General features: G+C 50.2%; 1 protein-coding gene and 1 long non-coding RNA gene across 4 annotated transcripts; one reads left to right on the plus strand and one right to left on the minus strand.

The window, feature by feature from the left end:
* Positions 1–3: 3 nt before the first annotated feature.
* PVRIG (PVR related immunoglobulin domain containing) lies at positions 4–2,842 on the minus strand. Of its 2 annotated transcripts, none has more exons than XM_043455072.1 (5): positions 1,537–2,842; positions 1,167–1,451; positions 890–1,013; positions 732–792; positions 4–630 (listed from the first exon to the last, which is right to left on the minus strand). In XM_043455072.1, the coding sequence occupies exons 1-5, from the start codon at positions 1,595–1,597 to the stop codon at positions 295–297; spliced, it is 867 nt and encodes a 288-aa protein (XP_043311007.1). In that variant the 5' UTR covers positions 1,598–2,842; the 3' UTR covers positions 4–294. The 2 variants fall into 2 exon arrangements, with proteins under 2 accessions (XP_043311007.1, XP_043311006.1); XM_043455071.1 differs by having other exon boundaries at positions 1,098–1,451; positions 1,537–2,829.
* LOC122432843 lies at positions 335–11,844 on the plus strand. 2 transcript variants are annotated; one of them, XR_006266971.1, is made up of 3 exons: positions 335–473; positions 11,477–11,573; positions 11,715–11,844. It is a non-coding gene; the product is annotated as an uncharacterized LOC122432843 (long non-coding RNA). The 2 variants fall into 2 exon arrangements; XR_006266970.1 differs by lacking the exon at positions 335–473 and adding an exon at positions 4,665–4,715.
* Positions 11,845–12,559: the final 715 nt, after the last annotated feature.

Here is a 12,559-nt window from a genome sequence, read left to right on the forward strand (position 1 = left end):
AGGTCAGAGAAACCATTTTTGTTGACAGTTATCGCCCTCACCTGGGGGGCTGAGGACTTGAAAACAGGAAACCACCGGGGATGGGGTTTTGTCACCTCACACATACACCTGCGTGCCCAGACTTGAACATGTGCTGCCCACATCCGCAGCCCGCAGGGTCTGTGTGGAGACGCTGGCTGGAAGCCTAAGGATAAAACAAGCTGTGCAAAGACGGTGGCCCCCAGAACGCAGACATCCAACAGAGGGGGGGTCCCAGAGGCCCGGAGAGAAGGGCAGAGTGACCTGGGGTCCCTCTCATCGCACTCCTGAAGGCCCCAAAGCGGCTCTGCGCCCCAGAGGGTCCGGGAGCAGGATGCAGTCGGCGGGGGCGTGGAGCGGCCGCTTTTCCGCCTGAGCGTAGAGTCGGTTCTCCACCGAGACGAAACTGCTGCGCGTGGAGGCCGGCGGGGGTGCCCAGGGGCCGGGGCTCTGGGGTAGGCGCGCGGCGTGGGTGGGGAGCGGCACCCACCCGGGCAGTGGCTGGGGTGGGGGGACCGGGTGCAGGGTTGCCGGGCTGAAGTAGTTGGTGGTTGTGGCGGTGGCGGTGGCATAGGGGGCGTGGAAGGAGGTCAGGGAGGCTTGGCCGGCTGCCTGCAGGGGTGATGGGGACAGAGGCCCGAGTGAGGCTCCCTCTCCTGGCCCCCAAGCTGCAGCCCCCTCCGTTCCCCTCTGAAACCAGCCCCCATCCTCACACTGGCTCCCCCGTCTGTCTGGGGGCTGCTGTGTCTGGGCGGCTGAAGCTTCATGATGGCCCTGGGGGGAGAGAGGAGGGTCAGAGGCAAAGCGTGTGGCCGGCCTGGGAGGAGGGGAGGTGGGGGGTGGACTGGGCCCAGCGGAAGCTGCGTCTCACCAGTGCCTCTGCCGACGCAGGAGGTAGAGAAGGTAGATGCAGCCAGAGAGGAGGACCCCCGACACCCCCAGGATCCCAGCCAGGTCGGCCCGCAGCACGGGGGCTGGACTGGCAGCAGGGAGCCCTGTGCACAGAGAGACATACCAGTCAGGTGGCCGGCGGCCCGAGTCCCTCCCTGTCCCCCGGACCCCCTCCTCACCCGCCCCACCTGGGTCTGCGCTGAGGGACAGGTTCCCACAGGCCTCCTGGGAGCCCTCAGGGAAGGAGGTGAACTTGCAGCAGAATGTGGTGTTGGGGCCGGAGCCCCTCCCTGCGGTGGGAGCGCTTTCCACGGTGAGGGAGACGCTGGTGCTGGTTTCCCAGCGGGCCCGGCAGGAGGCTGTCCAGTTCTTGGTGCCGAGTGTGGGGTGCAGCACGGCCAGCGTGGTCCCCCCAGCACCGTCGGGGCCCCCGTAGCTCACAGTCACCAGGGAGATGGAGCCCGAGCCCAGGAATCCACAGCGGATGGTGAAGGAGGCCTCGGTGGCCTCCCTCCGAACCTGCAGCCACACCTCCGGAGTCCCTGCGGGAGAAGGTGCAGGGACGAGGTCCGGGCCTGGGTCTCCACCCGCTCCCAGGGCCTCTGCTCCTCTGCGGCCCCCACTCACCGGCAGTGAGGCAGAGAGTCAGCAGCACCCAGAGCAGGCCCAGGGCCCGGGGCCTGTCCATGGCTCCCCTCTGGCCCGGGCTCCAGGGGGCTATGGTCGTGGGGACAGCACTTGTATTTCCGGTGTCATCGCAGGAAGTTTTACGTATGAGGATGAGCTGGCCCTGGGAGCAGCTGCTGGGTACTCTGCAAACCTGCCCCACTTCCTTCTCTGAATCTGGGGTCGAGGAACCCCCCTCCTCCCAAGAAATTTAAAGTGACAGTGACAAGGTTTTCCGTGTCCCCACGCTGCGCTCCAGTGTGAGCGGGACGGTGGCTCAGGTTCCCAGCCCTGCCCTGCCTAAGGGTACCAGCCCTGGGGGGGCCGGCTCTGAGGGGAGATACGCTGCAGGGGGACCTCAGAAGATGTCCTTCCCTGGAGAGGGAGGGACCCCCTGGTTTGTCTTTAGGAAGAAGGCCGAGACACCCCCCGCCCAAGCTCACTGAAGGGAATGTGGCAGACCTTGGGGAGAGGAAGCGGAGCCCGCCAGGCCCAGCTGGGCTGTGACCTGCCTGCGGAGCTCCGCTCCATCTGCGCCTTCCTGCCCACAGCTGAGGGCAACTGGCTTCCAGCTGCTGAGGCCAAAGGCCTTAGCAACCCTTCACTCACCTCCAGCTCGTCAAGAAATTCTGAAGGCTTCCCATCCTGACCACCTGGCCTCTTTTTAACCACCCTCACCCCCACCTCTCGGGCTCGCGCCGTCTCTCCCCCTAAGAATCGCTCTGAATTGCTTTCCTGTGCACCTTCGTTCACAGAACACACACTGCCCAGAGTGCTGCTGTCCGCAGTGACGAGTGATCAGAATGCTTTGCATCCTGTCTTGTCTTTCGCTGAACTTGCATCTGGGCTGAGAGCGGCTTGTTGAGCTTAAGGCATAGAGCCGCGGGCCTGTGTCGAGGACTCCTGTCCAGGGTGTGGAGAGAACTCAGAAGGCAGTGGTGCCAAGGCCTGCCCTGCCCACACGCCCCTGATTCAGCATCTCTTCAGATTCCGTGGTGCCAGCCATCAGCCCGCCAGTCTCAAGTGAACTGTCAGGCCATCCACACCCAAGAGCCAGAATAAGCAGGGCCTCCGGGCCAGTCGCTTCTCGGCGCCCAGCCCAGGTGGCGTGCATTCTCTTACCCTTTGACCTTCCCTCCAAACCTGACTCAGACCTGCTCTCACCCGCCTTCTCCCCTCGTTCCCCTGAGGTGAGGGAGCCCTGTGCAGAGTTCACCGGATTCAAGGAGGCCCAGCCCAGCGCGGGTGCCAAGCACCAGGGTGCACGGGGCCACCGACTTCAGCCTCTGGCCTGGAGGACCCTTTCCTTCTCCCCACTTGGCGAGGCCCAGGTCAAACGCCACCCACTCTAGGAAGCTGTCTCGAGAGCGCCTTTCCTTCATGGATAACCTCTTGCCCAGATGGCAGGCCCTGCGTGGTGGCTCTTTTATTAACCTCCACACGGTCCAGGTACATAGAGGAGCTCAATACTGGGTGACCCAATGAGTGAGAACACAGTTAACTGTTCACCAGCAGTTTCTGTTTGTTTCAGTCTTTAAGCCACACTGTCCCCAGTAAGCTCTCATCGTAGGAGATTCAAACACCACGGTGGTGTTTTGTTCGTTGTTGTGTTTGAAGAGTAGAAAACATTACTGTTCTTCACCTCCCTTTTCCCTCTGCATTTTAATTTTCAGTAAGGTTAAGAATGTCCATCTTTTATTGTTTCTGGATTTTGTGTATTGCTTAGGAGGGCCAAATTATAACTTCATAGTTTTGTTTTTATGCTTAACTCTTATGAGGGTTTACTTTGAATCCACGAAGAATTTTAATTTGGAGGTGGTATTATTTTACAATTTAGGTGGCCAGCCAATGTCCCCAAGCCCCTTGTTGAATAGTCACTTGCCATCTTTTAAAATTATTATTGATAGTTGAGTTATAACATAGTTTCAGGTATACAGCATAGTGATTTAAATTTTTTATAGATTATACTCCATTTAAAGTTACAAAACATTGGCTATATTCCCTGTGCTGTACAAACCTTGCAGCCTTATTTTTTTAAATTGAGGTATAGTTTATGTACAATATTATATGTTTCAGGTGTACAACATAGTGATTCACAATTTTAAAGGTTATATTCCATTTATAATTATAAAATATTGGCTATATTCCCTGTATTACATACTAATATCATTCTGGCTTATTTAATACATAGCAGTTTGTACCTCTTAATCACCCACCCCTATCTTGCCCATCTACCATTCCCTCTCCCCACTGGTAACCACTAATTTTTTCTCCATGAGTGCTTTTTTGTTATATTCACTAGTCTGTTGTATTTTTTAAAATTCCATTTATAAGTGATAATGTACAGTATTTGACTTTCTCAGACTTATTTCACTAAGCATTAATACCCTCCAGGTCCATCTATTGCGTTACTGTCAACTTCCCCCTTTATGTCGGTTAATGTTAGTTTATGTATTTAGGTGTTCCTATGTTGGGTGCATATATATCTTTAATTATTCTTCTTGGAGTGATCCCCTGATCATTACATAATTTGTCTCCTGTTCTGTCTTTGTTGTAAAGTTGGTTTTGTCTGACGTAAGTATTGGTGCCTCAGCTTTCTTTTGATTTCCATTTGCACGGATACCTTTTTCCATCCCCTCCCTTGGTCTTTGTCTCTTCAGATTAGAAGTGAGTCTCTTGTAGGCAGCACAGGTCTTGTATCCATTTCGCCACTCTATGTCTTTTGATTCAAACATTTAGTCTATTGACATTAAAGTAATTACTGATAGGTATGCACTTATGGCTGTTTTATTAACACATTACTGACTGGGGAATTTCTGCAGAAACGAACACCTGTGGTGGTAATGTTGACTGGGGGATTTTTGCAGAAACTAACACCTGTGGCATTACTGTGTCTCCAGTCCAAGTGGTGTTTTCTGCTTGTTTTTGTAGTTCTTTTGTTCTTTTTTTGCCTTATTCCCTTGTGAACTGATGACTATCTTTAGTTTTTGAATTTGTGTGTGTGTGTATTACAGATTTTTGGTTTGTTGTTACCATGTGGTTTACACATAGCAGTCTGTATATATATGTGATTAAGTTGCTGATCTCTTGATTTCAAACACATTTTAATGTCTTTTTGTTGTGCATCTCAACTGCTTATTGTGAGTATAGATGGTTTTTACTACTTTTGACTTTTAATCTTACTAATAGCTTTGTATGTGGTTCACTTACTACTTTTCCTGTATATTTGCCTTTACTAATGAGCTTTTTCCTTTTGTAATTTCCATATTTCTAGTAGTTACCTTTCTCTCGCTTGGGTAAGTCCCTTTAAGGTTTCTTGGTTTGGTAGTGCTGAACTGTTCCAGCTTTTGGCTTGCCTATAAAACTTTTAATCTCTCCATCAAATTTGAACAAAAACCTTGCCAGGTAAAGTATTCTTAGTTGTAGGTTTTTCTCTTTCATCACCGTATCATGCATCTCCTTTCTGGCCTGCAAAATGTCTGAAAACTCAGCTGACAGCCTTACGAGAGTTCCCTGGTATGATTCTGGTTCCTTTGCCCTTCCTGCTTTGAATATTCTCCAGTTTTGCCGTTTTAATTACAGTGTCTCCTGGTGTAGTCCTCTTTGGTTGATCCTGTGTGGGACTCTGTTTCTTGGACTTGAATGTCTGTTGCTTTCCCCAGGTTATGGGTGTTTTCAGCTCTTATGTCTTCAGATATGTTTCCTGCCCCTTTCTCTCTCTCTCCCTCCCAGGGCCTCTGTAATGTGAACATCAGTGTGTTCAATGTTGTCCTGGAGGTCTCTTAAAACTGTCCTCGTTTTTTATTTTCCTCTGTTCAGCTGTAGCAATTTCCACTGCTGTCTTCCAGCTCACTGATCCATTCCTCTGTATCATTTAATCTGTTGATTCTTTCTAGTGTATTTTTCTCTTTAGTTATTATTCAGTTCCTCTTTATATTTTCTAACTCTTCCTTAAAAACGTCCAACTTCTTACTGTTTTTCTATTTTTCTCTGAAGTTCTTTGATCGTCTTTATGACCATTACCTTCAGCTTTTTATTGAGTAGATTAACTGTCTCCAGTTTATGTAGTTCTGCAACTTTGTCTTTTTCCTGCATTTGTAACATGTTGCTCTGTCACCTTCAGTTCAGTTCAGTTCAGTCGCTCAGTCGTGTCCGACTCTTTGCGACCCCATGAGTCACAGCACGCCAGGCCTCCCTGTCCATCACCAATTCCCGGAGTTTACTCAAACTCATGTCCATTGAGTCGGTGATGCCATCCAACCATCTCATCCTCTGTCATCCCCTTCTCCTCCTGCCCCCAATCCCTCCCAGCATCAGGGTCTTTTCCAGTGAGTCAACTCTTCGCATGAGGTGGCCAAAGTACTGGAGTTTCAGCTTCAACATCAGCCCTTCCAATGAACACCAAGGACTGATCTCCTTTAGGATGGACTGGTTGGATCTCCTTGCAGTCCAAGGGGCTCTGTCACCTTACTCTGCCTAATTGGCTGCTTTTATTTCTATGTAGGGCCAGACTCTTTGTTATGAATGTATTGGAATTCCTGGGCTTCCTTGGTGGCTCAGACCGTAAAGAATATGCCTGCACTGCAGGAGACCTGGGTTTGATCCCTATGTTGGAAAGTTCCCTTGGAGAAGGGAATAGCAACCCACTCCAGTATTTTTACCTGGAGAAGTCCATGGACGGAGGAACCCGGTGGGCTATAGCCCATGGAGTCGCAAAGAGTTGGACATGACTTGAGTGACCAACACACTATCTGGTAGATTGGTTATGTTTCCTGGTCTTGGAGAAGTGGCCTTTTGTAGGAGACGTCCTATGCGCCCCAGCAGCGCACTCCTCTCTGGTCACTAGGGGTACACGCTCTAGGGGTGACCCTGTGTGGGTTATGGTGGCAGGCTAATTACTGTGGGCAGTCTGGTAGGCATAGCTGGCCCCTGGTTGGGCTGGCTTCTAGGCCCTGTCTTGTGCAAAGTCTACCAGCTCCTAGTTGGGGCCTGATCACAAGGCAGCTGATTGCAGAACCCCAGGGGTCCTGGGGCCAGTGCTGGTTTACTGGTATGCAGAGATGGGTCCCAGGGTCTCTGGTTACTGGGCCCTGTGGATCCTGACACTGGTGTTAACCTGCTTGCTGGGTGGTGCTAAATCCCAAGTTCTCTGGCCGAGGGGCCCAAGGTGTCCTAGAACTGGTGAGCAGGGCCCAGGGGGGCGCCAGGGCTGGTGCCTGCCTGCTGACGGGTGGGCTGTGTCCCACTATGGCAGGCTATGGGGCTGCAGTGGTCTGGGGCTAATGTCTACCTGTTGGCAGGTGGGGCTAGGGCCTGCCAGCTCGCTACTAGATGGGCCCAGGGCCCAGGGGTCTTGGGGCTGGTACTTGCTGACTGATGGGTGGAGCTGGGTCCCGGGGTTGGTGTGTGAAGAGAAGTCAGATCCTGTGCCCTCCAGTGGACAGTGGCTGTGGGCTCTGGGGATCTTAAGGCAGCCTACCAGCTGCTGGGCGGGGTGCCCTGGACCCCCGCCCAGCCCACCAGTGGGCAGACACCAACTCCAGGACCACCGCGACCCTGCAGCTTGCTCTGCCAGGACCGCAGGAGCCCTGGCTGGTTGCCTGGCCCGAGGCTCCCAGTGCTGGTGCCTCCAGGCTGTTGGTGCGGACAGCGGTGCGGCCAAGTCCCAAGGCTGATGAACTGGAGGGAGGAGTTCACAGTGGAACTTGCCAGCGCCAGTGTCCTTGTGGTAGAACAAGCTCTTCTGCCAGCACTTACATCCCCAAGGTGGACGTCGGTGGCCACCTGCCTCGCTGGGAGACTGTCTGTGGCGGCTCTGACTCAGCCTCTTCTGCCCGAAGTCGCCCACCGTGTGTTTATATGTGCCCTTTAAGAGTGGAGTCTATTTCCCACAGCCCTCCGGCGCCCCCACAAGCAAGCCCCACTAGCCTTCAAGGCCATTCTGCAGGCTCATCTTCCCAATGGCTGTGGCGCCTGATGTGGGCCGCCAACCCCACACTCCATGGGGAGAACCTCTGCAGCTGTAATTACTTTTGTATTTGAGGGTTGCTTGCTCTGGGTCGACTCTGTCCTAACTCTGCCCCTCTTATCCATCTTGTGGCTCCTTCTTTATATCTTTAGTTGTAGAAGATCTTTTCTGGTAGATTCTGGTCTTTCTCATTAAATCTTCTGTAAACAGTGGTAATTTTGGTGTGCCCATGAGAAGAGGTAAACTCAGGGTCTTTCTACTCCATTTTGGCCAAGTCCCCTCAGTCTCTTGGTGTCTTAATCATTAATTCTCACAAAGGGGCCTACTTCTGGATTTTTTCCTATCTATCCATTGATTTATTTGATTATTCCAGTGTCATATCACATGTCCTAAGTAGAATGCTTTTGTTCTGATGTGTGTGAAGGTGCTCATCCTTTCTCAGAACTTTCTTGGGCTATTCCCAAATAGTTTCCAGAATTTTGAGCTCTGGAGACACAAAGGTCATTAAAATCCAAGTACAGTGAAGCCCTTTATTCACCACTGTTGGCCTTTGCCCTCTGGCCTGGAGGTACAGGTTAGATAACACAGGTCTGGTACTGGCCACCTCCTGCTCTGACATTTCTCGGTGAAACCCCTGTGGCCACAGCCCTAGTCCTCCTGCAGAGCAAGCAGCCTCTGTGATCAGTCTCTGGAAACCTCGAGGGTTTGAACCAGGGCTAGGATTTCCCAGGTCTTCACGATCAGGCAAAGCAGCAGGAAAGCTGCTTGAGTGTGACTGGAGGACCAGGTAAAGAGCGCGGGGCAGCACTCTGCCTGCGACGGGCTCAAGCCCTCTCAGTGGATCCTGGTGCCCATCCACAATGAGGACCATCCTCATTTTGAGTTTGTAGAGACAGACTCATTTTTATATCTATTTTAAATGTGTATAATAGGCCACTTAAGTTCTTGCATCAAAATAATTTAAAAGATTATATCTGAGTATATACTATGTGCTAAATTTGTAACTATGAAGCTAACATATGTGAATTGCTCATAACAACTACCTTAAGAGCAAATACTTTATCCAGCATCACAAAGCTAGTAGTACACAGTGAACAAAAGTTGTAGCTCCCAAACTCACTCTACTAACCACTACGCTCAGCTGCTTGTCCCAGTGAAAAATTTAAGTGGAATTATAAGGTTTTTGTCACAAAAGCAGCAGCATCTGCCACCTCAGCAGAGCACTTGTGTGGAGTTCCCACCTCAGGCGCTTTCCCCATCCTGATGGGGGAGGCCAACACACGACCCTGTTTCTCAGCTTCCGCCACACCACTCAGCCCATGACTGGGTCTAATCTACTGAATTAAATGGACTGTCCTTTAGGTTTCCCCAGCATTCTGAGCTCCCGTTCTCTAGTTTCCTGAGGTTCCTAGGTTCATCTTTGGTGAGTCTGCAGGCTTTCCATTTCTCTCCTGCCTGAGCACACTCTTCAGGGCCTACTTCTCAGCAATACCACTCAACACATAGGGTTTTCAGGGAATCTGTGCTAGAGGGTGACTTGCTTTTTGGCGTCTTCTCAGGATCCTGATGTTCCCTTTTCCCTGGGAAGGAACTACAGAGAAGACCTTAAAATGTATTTATGAAAATACAACCCCATTCTCTCATGTCACCCAGGCACAAATTCTCCTTTCATCCTGTAATCCCCAGGGTCAGTGTTGCCTGGAGTTCAAAGGACAAAGTGAAAACTTTAAATGTTTCTTAGCAGGCGGCTTTTCTCAACAAACTGGAAAAACCCTCTTCACTTTAGGAGACAACACCAACTCTTCCAGGGCTTCCCTGGTGGCTCAGATAGTAAAGAATCTGTCTGCAGTGCAGGAGACCCGGGTTTGATCCCTGGGTTGGGAAGACCCCCTGGAGAAGGGAATGGCAACCCACCCCAGTATTCTTGCATGTAGAATCCCATGGACAGAAGAGCCTGTACAGCCCATGGGGTCACAAAGAGCTAGACATGACTAACACTTTACTTTTTTTCAACAACTCACCTTCTGGCAGAGCTCATGGTTGCAAGGGAAGAAGATGTCTTAATGAAAAATATTTAAAATGATTTAAGCAGTGATTCAGCAGACAGGCCAGGCATAGCAACGCCAGTCCCCTGCAGACATTCGTGTCACTGTCAACACGGGAAGGTTCGGCCGTGCAGAGGCCTCCACCTCTCCTGCCAGGACTGGCCTCAGCTTGGGTCCATCCTGACCTGGGCCTGACTGACCGGAGCTGCTGCTTAGGAAGCCCACAGCCCTGCCTCTGCCAGCACGGGGCTTACTGGCACAGAACCCTCCAGAGCTGCAGCTGTCAAGGTGGGGTGTCTGCAACTCAGGTGGTGCAAAATATCCACTGGTGTCATGTAGGAAAAATGCACATTTCTAATTTTCAAAGATAACTAATAAAAAGTTAACTTCATTGTATTTTCAAGTGACACAATGGTGCCCTCACTTGGCTACACATGCCATGGTTCATCGCTAACAAGATGAGTATCATAAGGTCAGAGAAGCAAGCTCAGCTTGTATGACCAACTGCAGCTGAATGTGCTGCAGGAGGTAGTGGCTTTTGTCCCAAACAAAGTGTCTCTCCCTCTAAGAAGCTGTTATTTCAACTCTGAAATCACTTTCCCACCTGCTGACAAGTCTTCCAAATGAAGAGTCTCAGTGGGTTTTGACTCATCTGTTTAAAAAGTAACAAATGCAGCCAAAGAAGCACTTGTTCCATTTGGACTTAAATATGTTTGAAAGATACTCTTTTCAGTTAAGAAGTTCAGTTTATTTTGATAGTTTTAAACAAACTTTTAACTAGAACTTCAGAAAATAAGCCATGATTTTAAAAATGTTTCTCAAAATAGGGGCAGAGATAAGATGGTGGAGAAGGACATGAGCTTACCTCCTCTTATAAAAATGCCAAAATCACAGTGATCTGCTAAACAACCACTGGCAAATGCTGGGACCTACCAAGGAAAGATATCCTACGTCCAAAGACCAGGTCCCACAGGGAGATGTTAGGAGGGGTGCAATCGCAATAAAAATGTTTTCTCATGTTTCTCACTTTGCTCTCAGTAGAATGTTTCTTTTAGAGCAAAAAAGGGGTTTTTGTACTGTTAACCAATAAAATATTTAAGAACATTCCATCATAAATTCATCCATTACATGTGAATGCATAATAAAAGAGGTGGTAATTTATTATTTAATATATAAATAATTTTTAAGCTGACAAATATGTTCAAAGCATCTTATGACTCTAAGGTTCTGTTTCAGTTACTAATGCTACATAACGAACCCCCCAAAATGGTGTAAACACCGTTGTTCAGTTACACTCTTAGATTCTGTGGGTCAGGAATCTGGAAGAGGTACTGGGGAGATGGCTTGTCTCACTAGAGACAAGCCATCTTAACAAGAGGGGACCTTAACAAGAAGACTCAAAAGCTGAGCATCAGAATCACCTGATTCCTGTCGGAACCATGCGTGGTGCTCGGAGCTCAGCACGGGCTGGGCCCTCAGCTGGGGCTGCTGGAGGGACGACGACATGTGACCTTTCCACATGGCTGCTGGGGCCCCAAGAGTGAGTACCTCAAGAAACGGGATGTGGAAGCTGCCAGTTTCTTCAAGGTCTGGGCTCAGAAACTGGCCCAGCATCACTCCACCATATTCTGTTTACCTAGCACTCACAGAGCCCCTGTTCAAAGGGAAAGGACTTAGACCCAAACTCTCAATATGTGAAGAGTGGCAGAGAATTTGGGGAACATGATATAAAACATGTACAGATTCTAAGGCTGGAGCTCAACCTCCTACACTGGTCTGTTGGCTGCCTAAAGATCTCCACATTTACAGAGCTTCCAACTTTCTTTTGATCTCATAAAGTACCAGCTTGACTGATATTTAAGTAACTTGGGATTCTTTCTCCTCCTAGACCCCTAGTGACCTCTGTATCTTCACCTTGGTCTTCCCACTTGGCTCCCAGACCCCACAGAAAAGGCTCCTCTTGGGAACTGCTCCACTGAATACAGGTAAAGGTGCCCAGGGCACTCTGCCTCTCTAAAATGAAACTCACAAACCCAACTTCTATCTTTTATCTGGGAGGGAGGGAGGAGGAAGAAATGAGTTTGGTTGAGTGACCTCATTACAGGAAACCATGCATCCTTCTGCAGAAACCACTAGACCGGCTGGATGAGTCTGTCCAGCCTGGGACACCACACAGCGAGAACTTGAGATTACGGCAGATGCCCAGGAGGGGAAGAACTGAAGTCATGTCTAAAAGGAGAGGCTGAAGAGTTCCTTGAAAAGGAAGCAGTCACAGCAGTAAAGTGACAACAGTGTTTTCAGGTATTTGATTACTTGTCAGAGGGAACGGAGAACAGCTGTTCCAAGAAGCAAAATGAGAACAAGACAGAGTTTCAAGAAGTCCAGTAGCCAGAGGCTATTCTATGGAGTCTGGGTGAGAGATGACGGCAGCACTGACAGGAAAGAGATCAGAGAAATTTTGGAGAATGACTTGCAAGGACTTGGTGAGGAACTAGCTGAGGAATGAAAGGACGAGGAGAGGGTGGTGGTGAGGGTTTGGGGTTGGACATTCAGAATATCTTCTGAGTTTCTTCCCAACTCTCAGATACCGAGGTTCTATAATAAAGTTCCAGTTACAACAGCTGTCTCTGGGATGAGGGCATGAAATTATCCCTAGAAAGAAGCACGTGGGTGAAGGCTGCCAAGACATGGGAACTGGCCTGGTCTCAGTGGAGGCACACAGTCCGCCCTTCGCCACGTTTCCCCTACCTTCCCTCTTCGACCTAAAGTCGTTCCACCCGACAGACTACTCGGAGGCAGCCAGTCTCCCATTTACTAAGCAACACATCCCTGAGAGCCAGTGCACAGAGCACCTGCTTGGGGCGGGGGCAGTGCCAGCACCTGTCCATGGGACACAGAGCTGGGCAGAGCCGCTTAAGACTCCAGCAAAGAACGGGACGTCCCATCAGTGTAACACTCTCAAGCCACATCC

This window comes from Cervus canadensis, chromosome 32 (assembly GCF_019320065.1).
Source record: "Cervus canadensis isolate Bull #8, Minnesota chromosome 32, ASM1932006v1, whole genome shotgun sequence".
In the NCBI taxonomy this organism is placed as follows: Eukaryota; Metazoa; Chordata; class Mammalia; order Artiodactyla; family Cervidae; genus Cervus; species Cervus canadensis.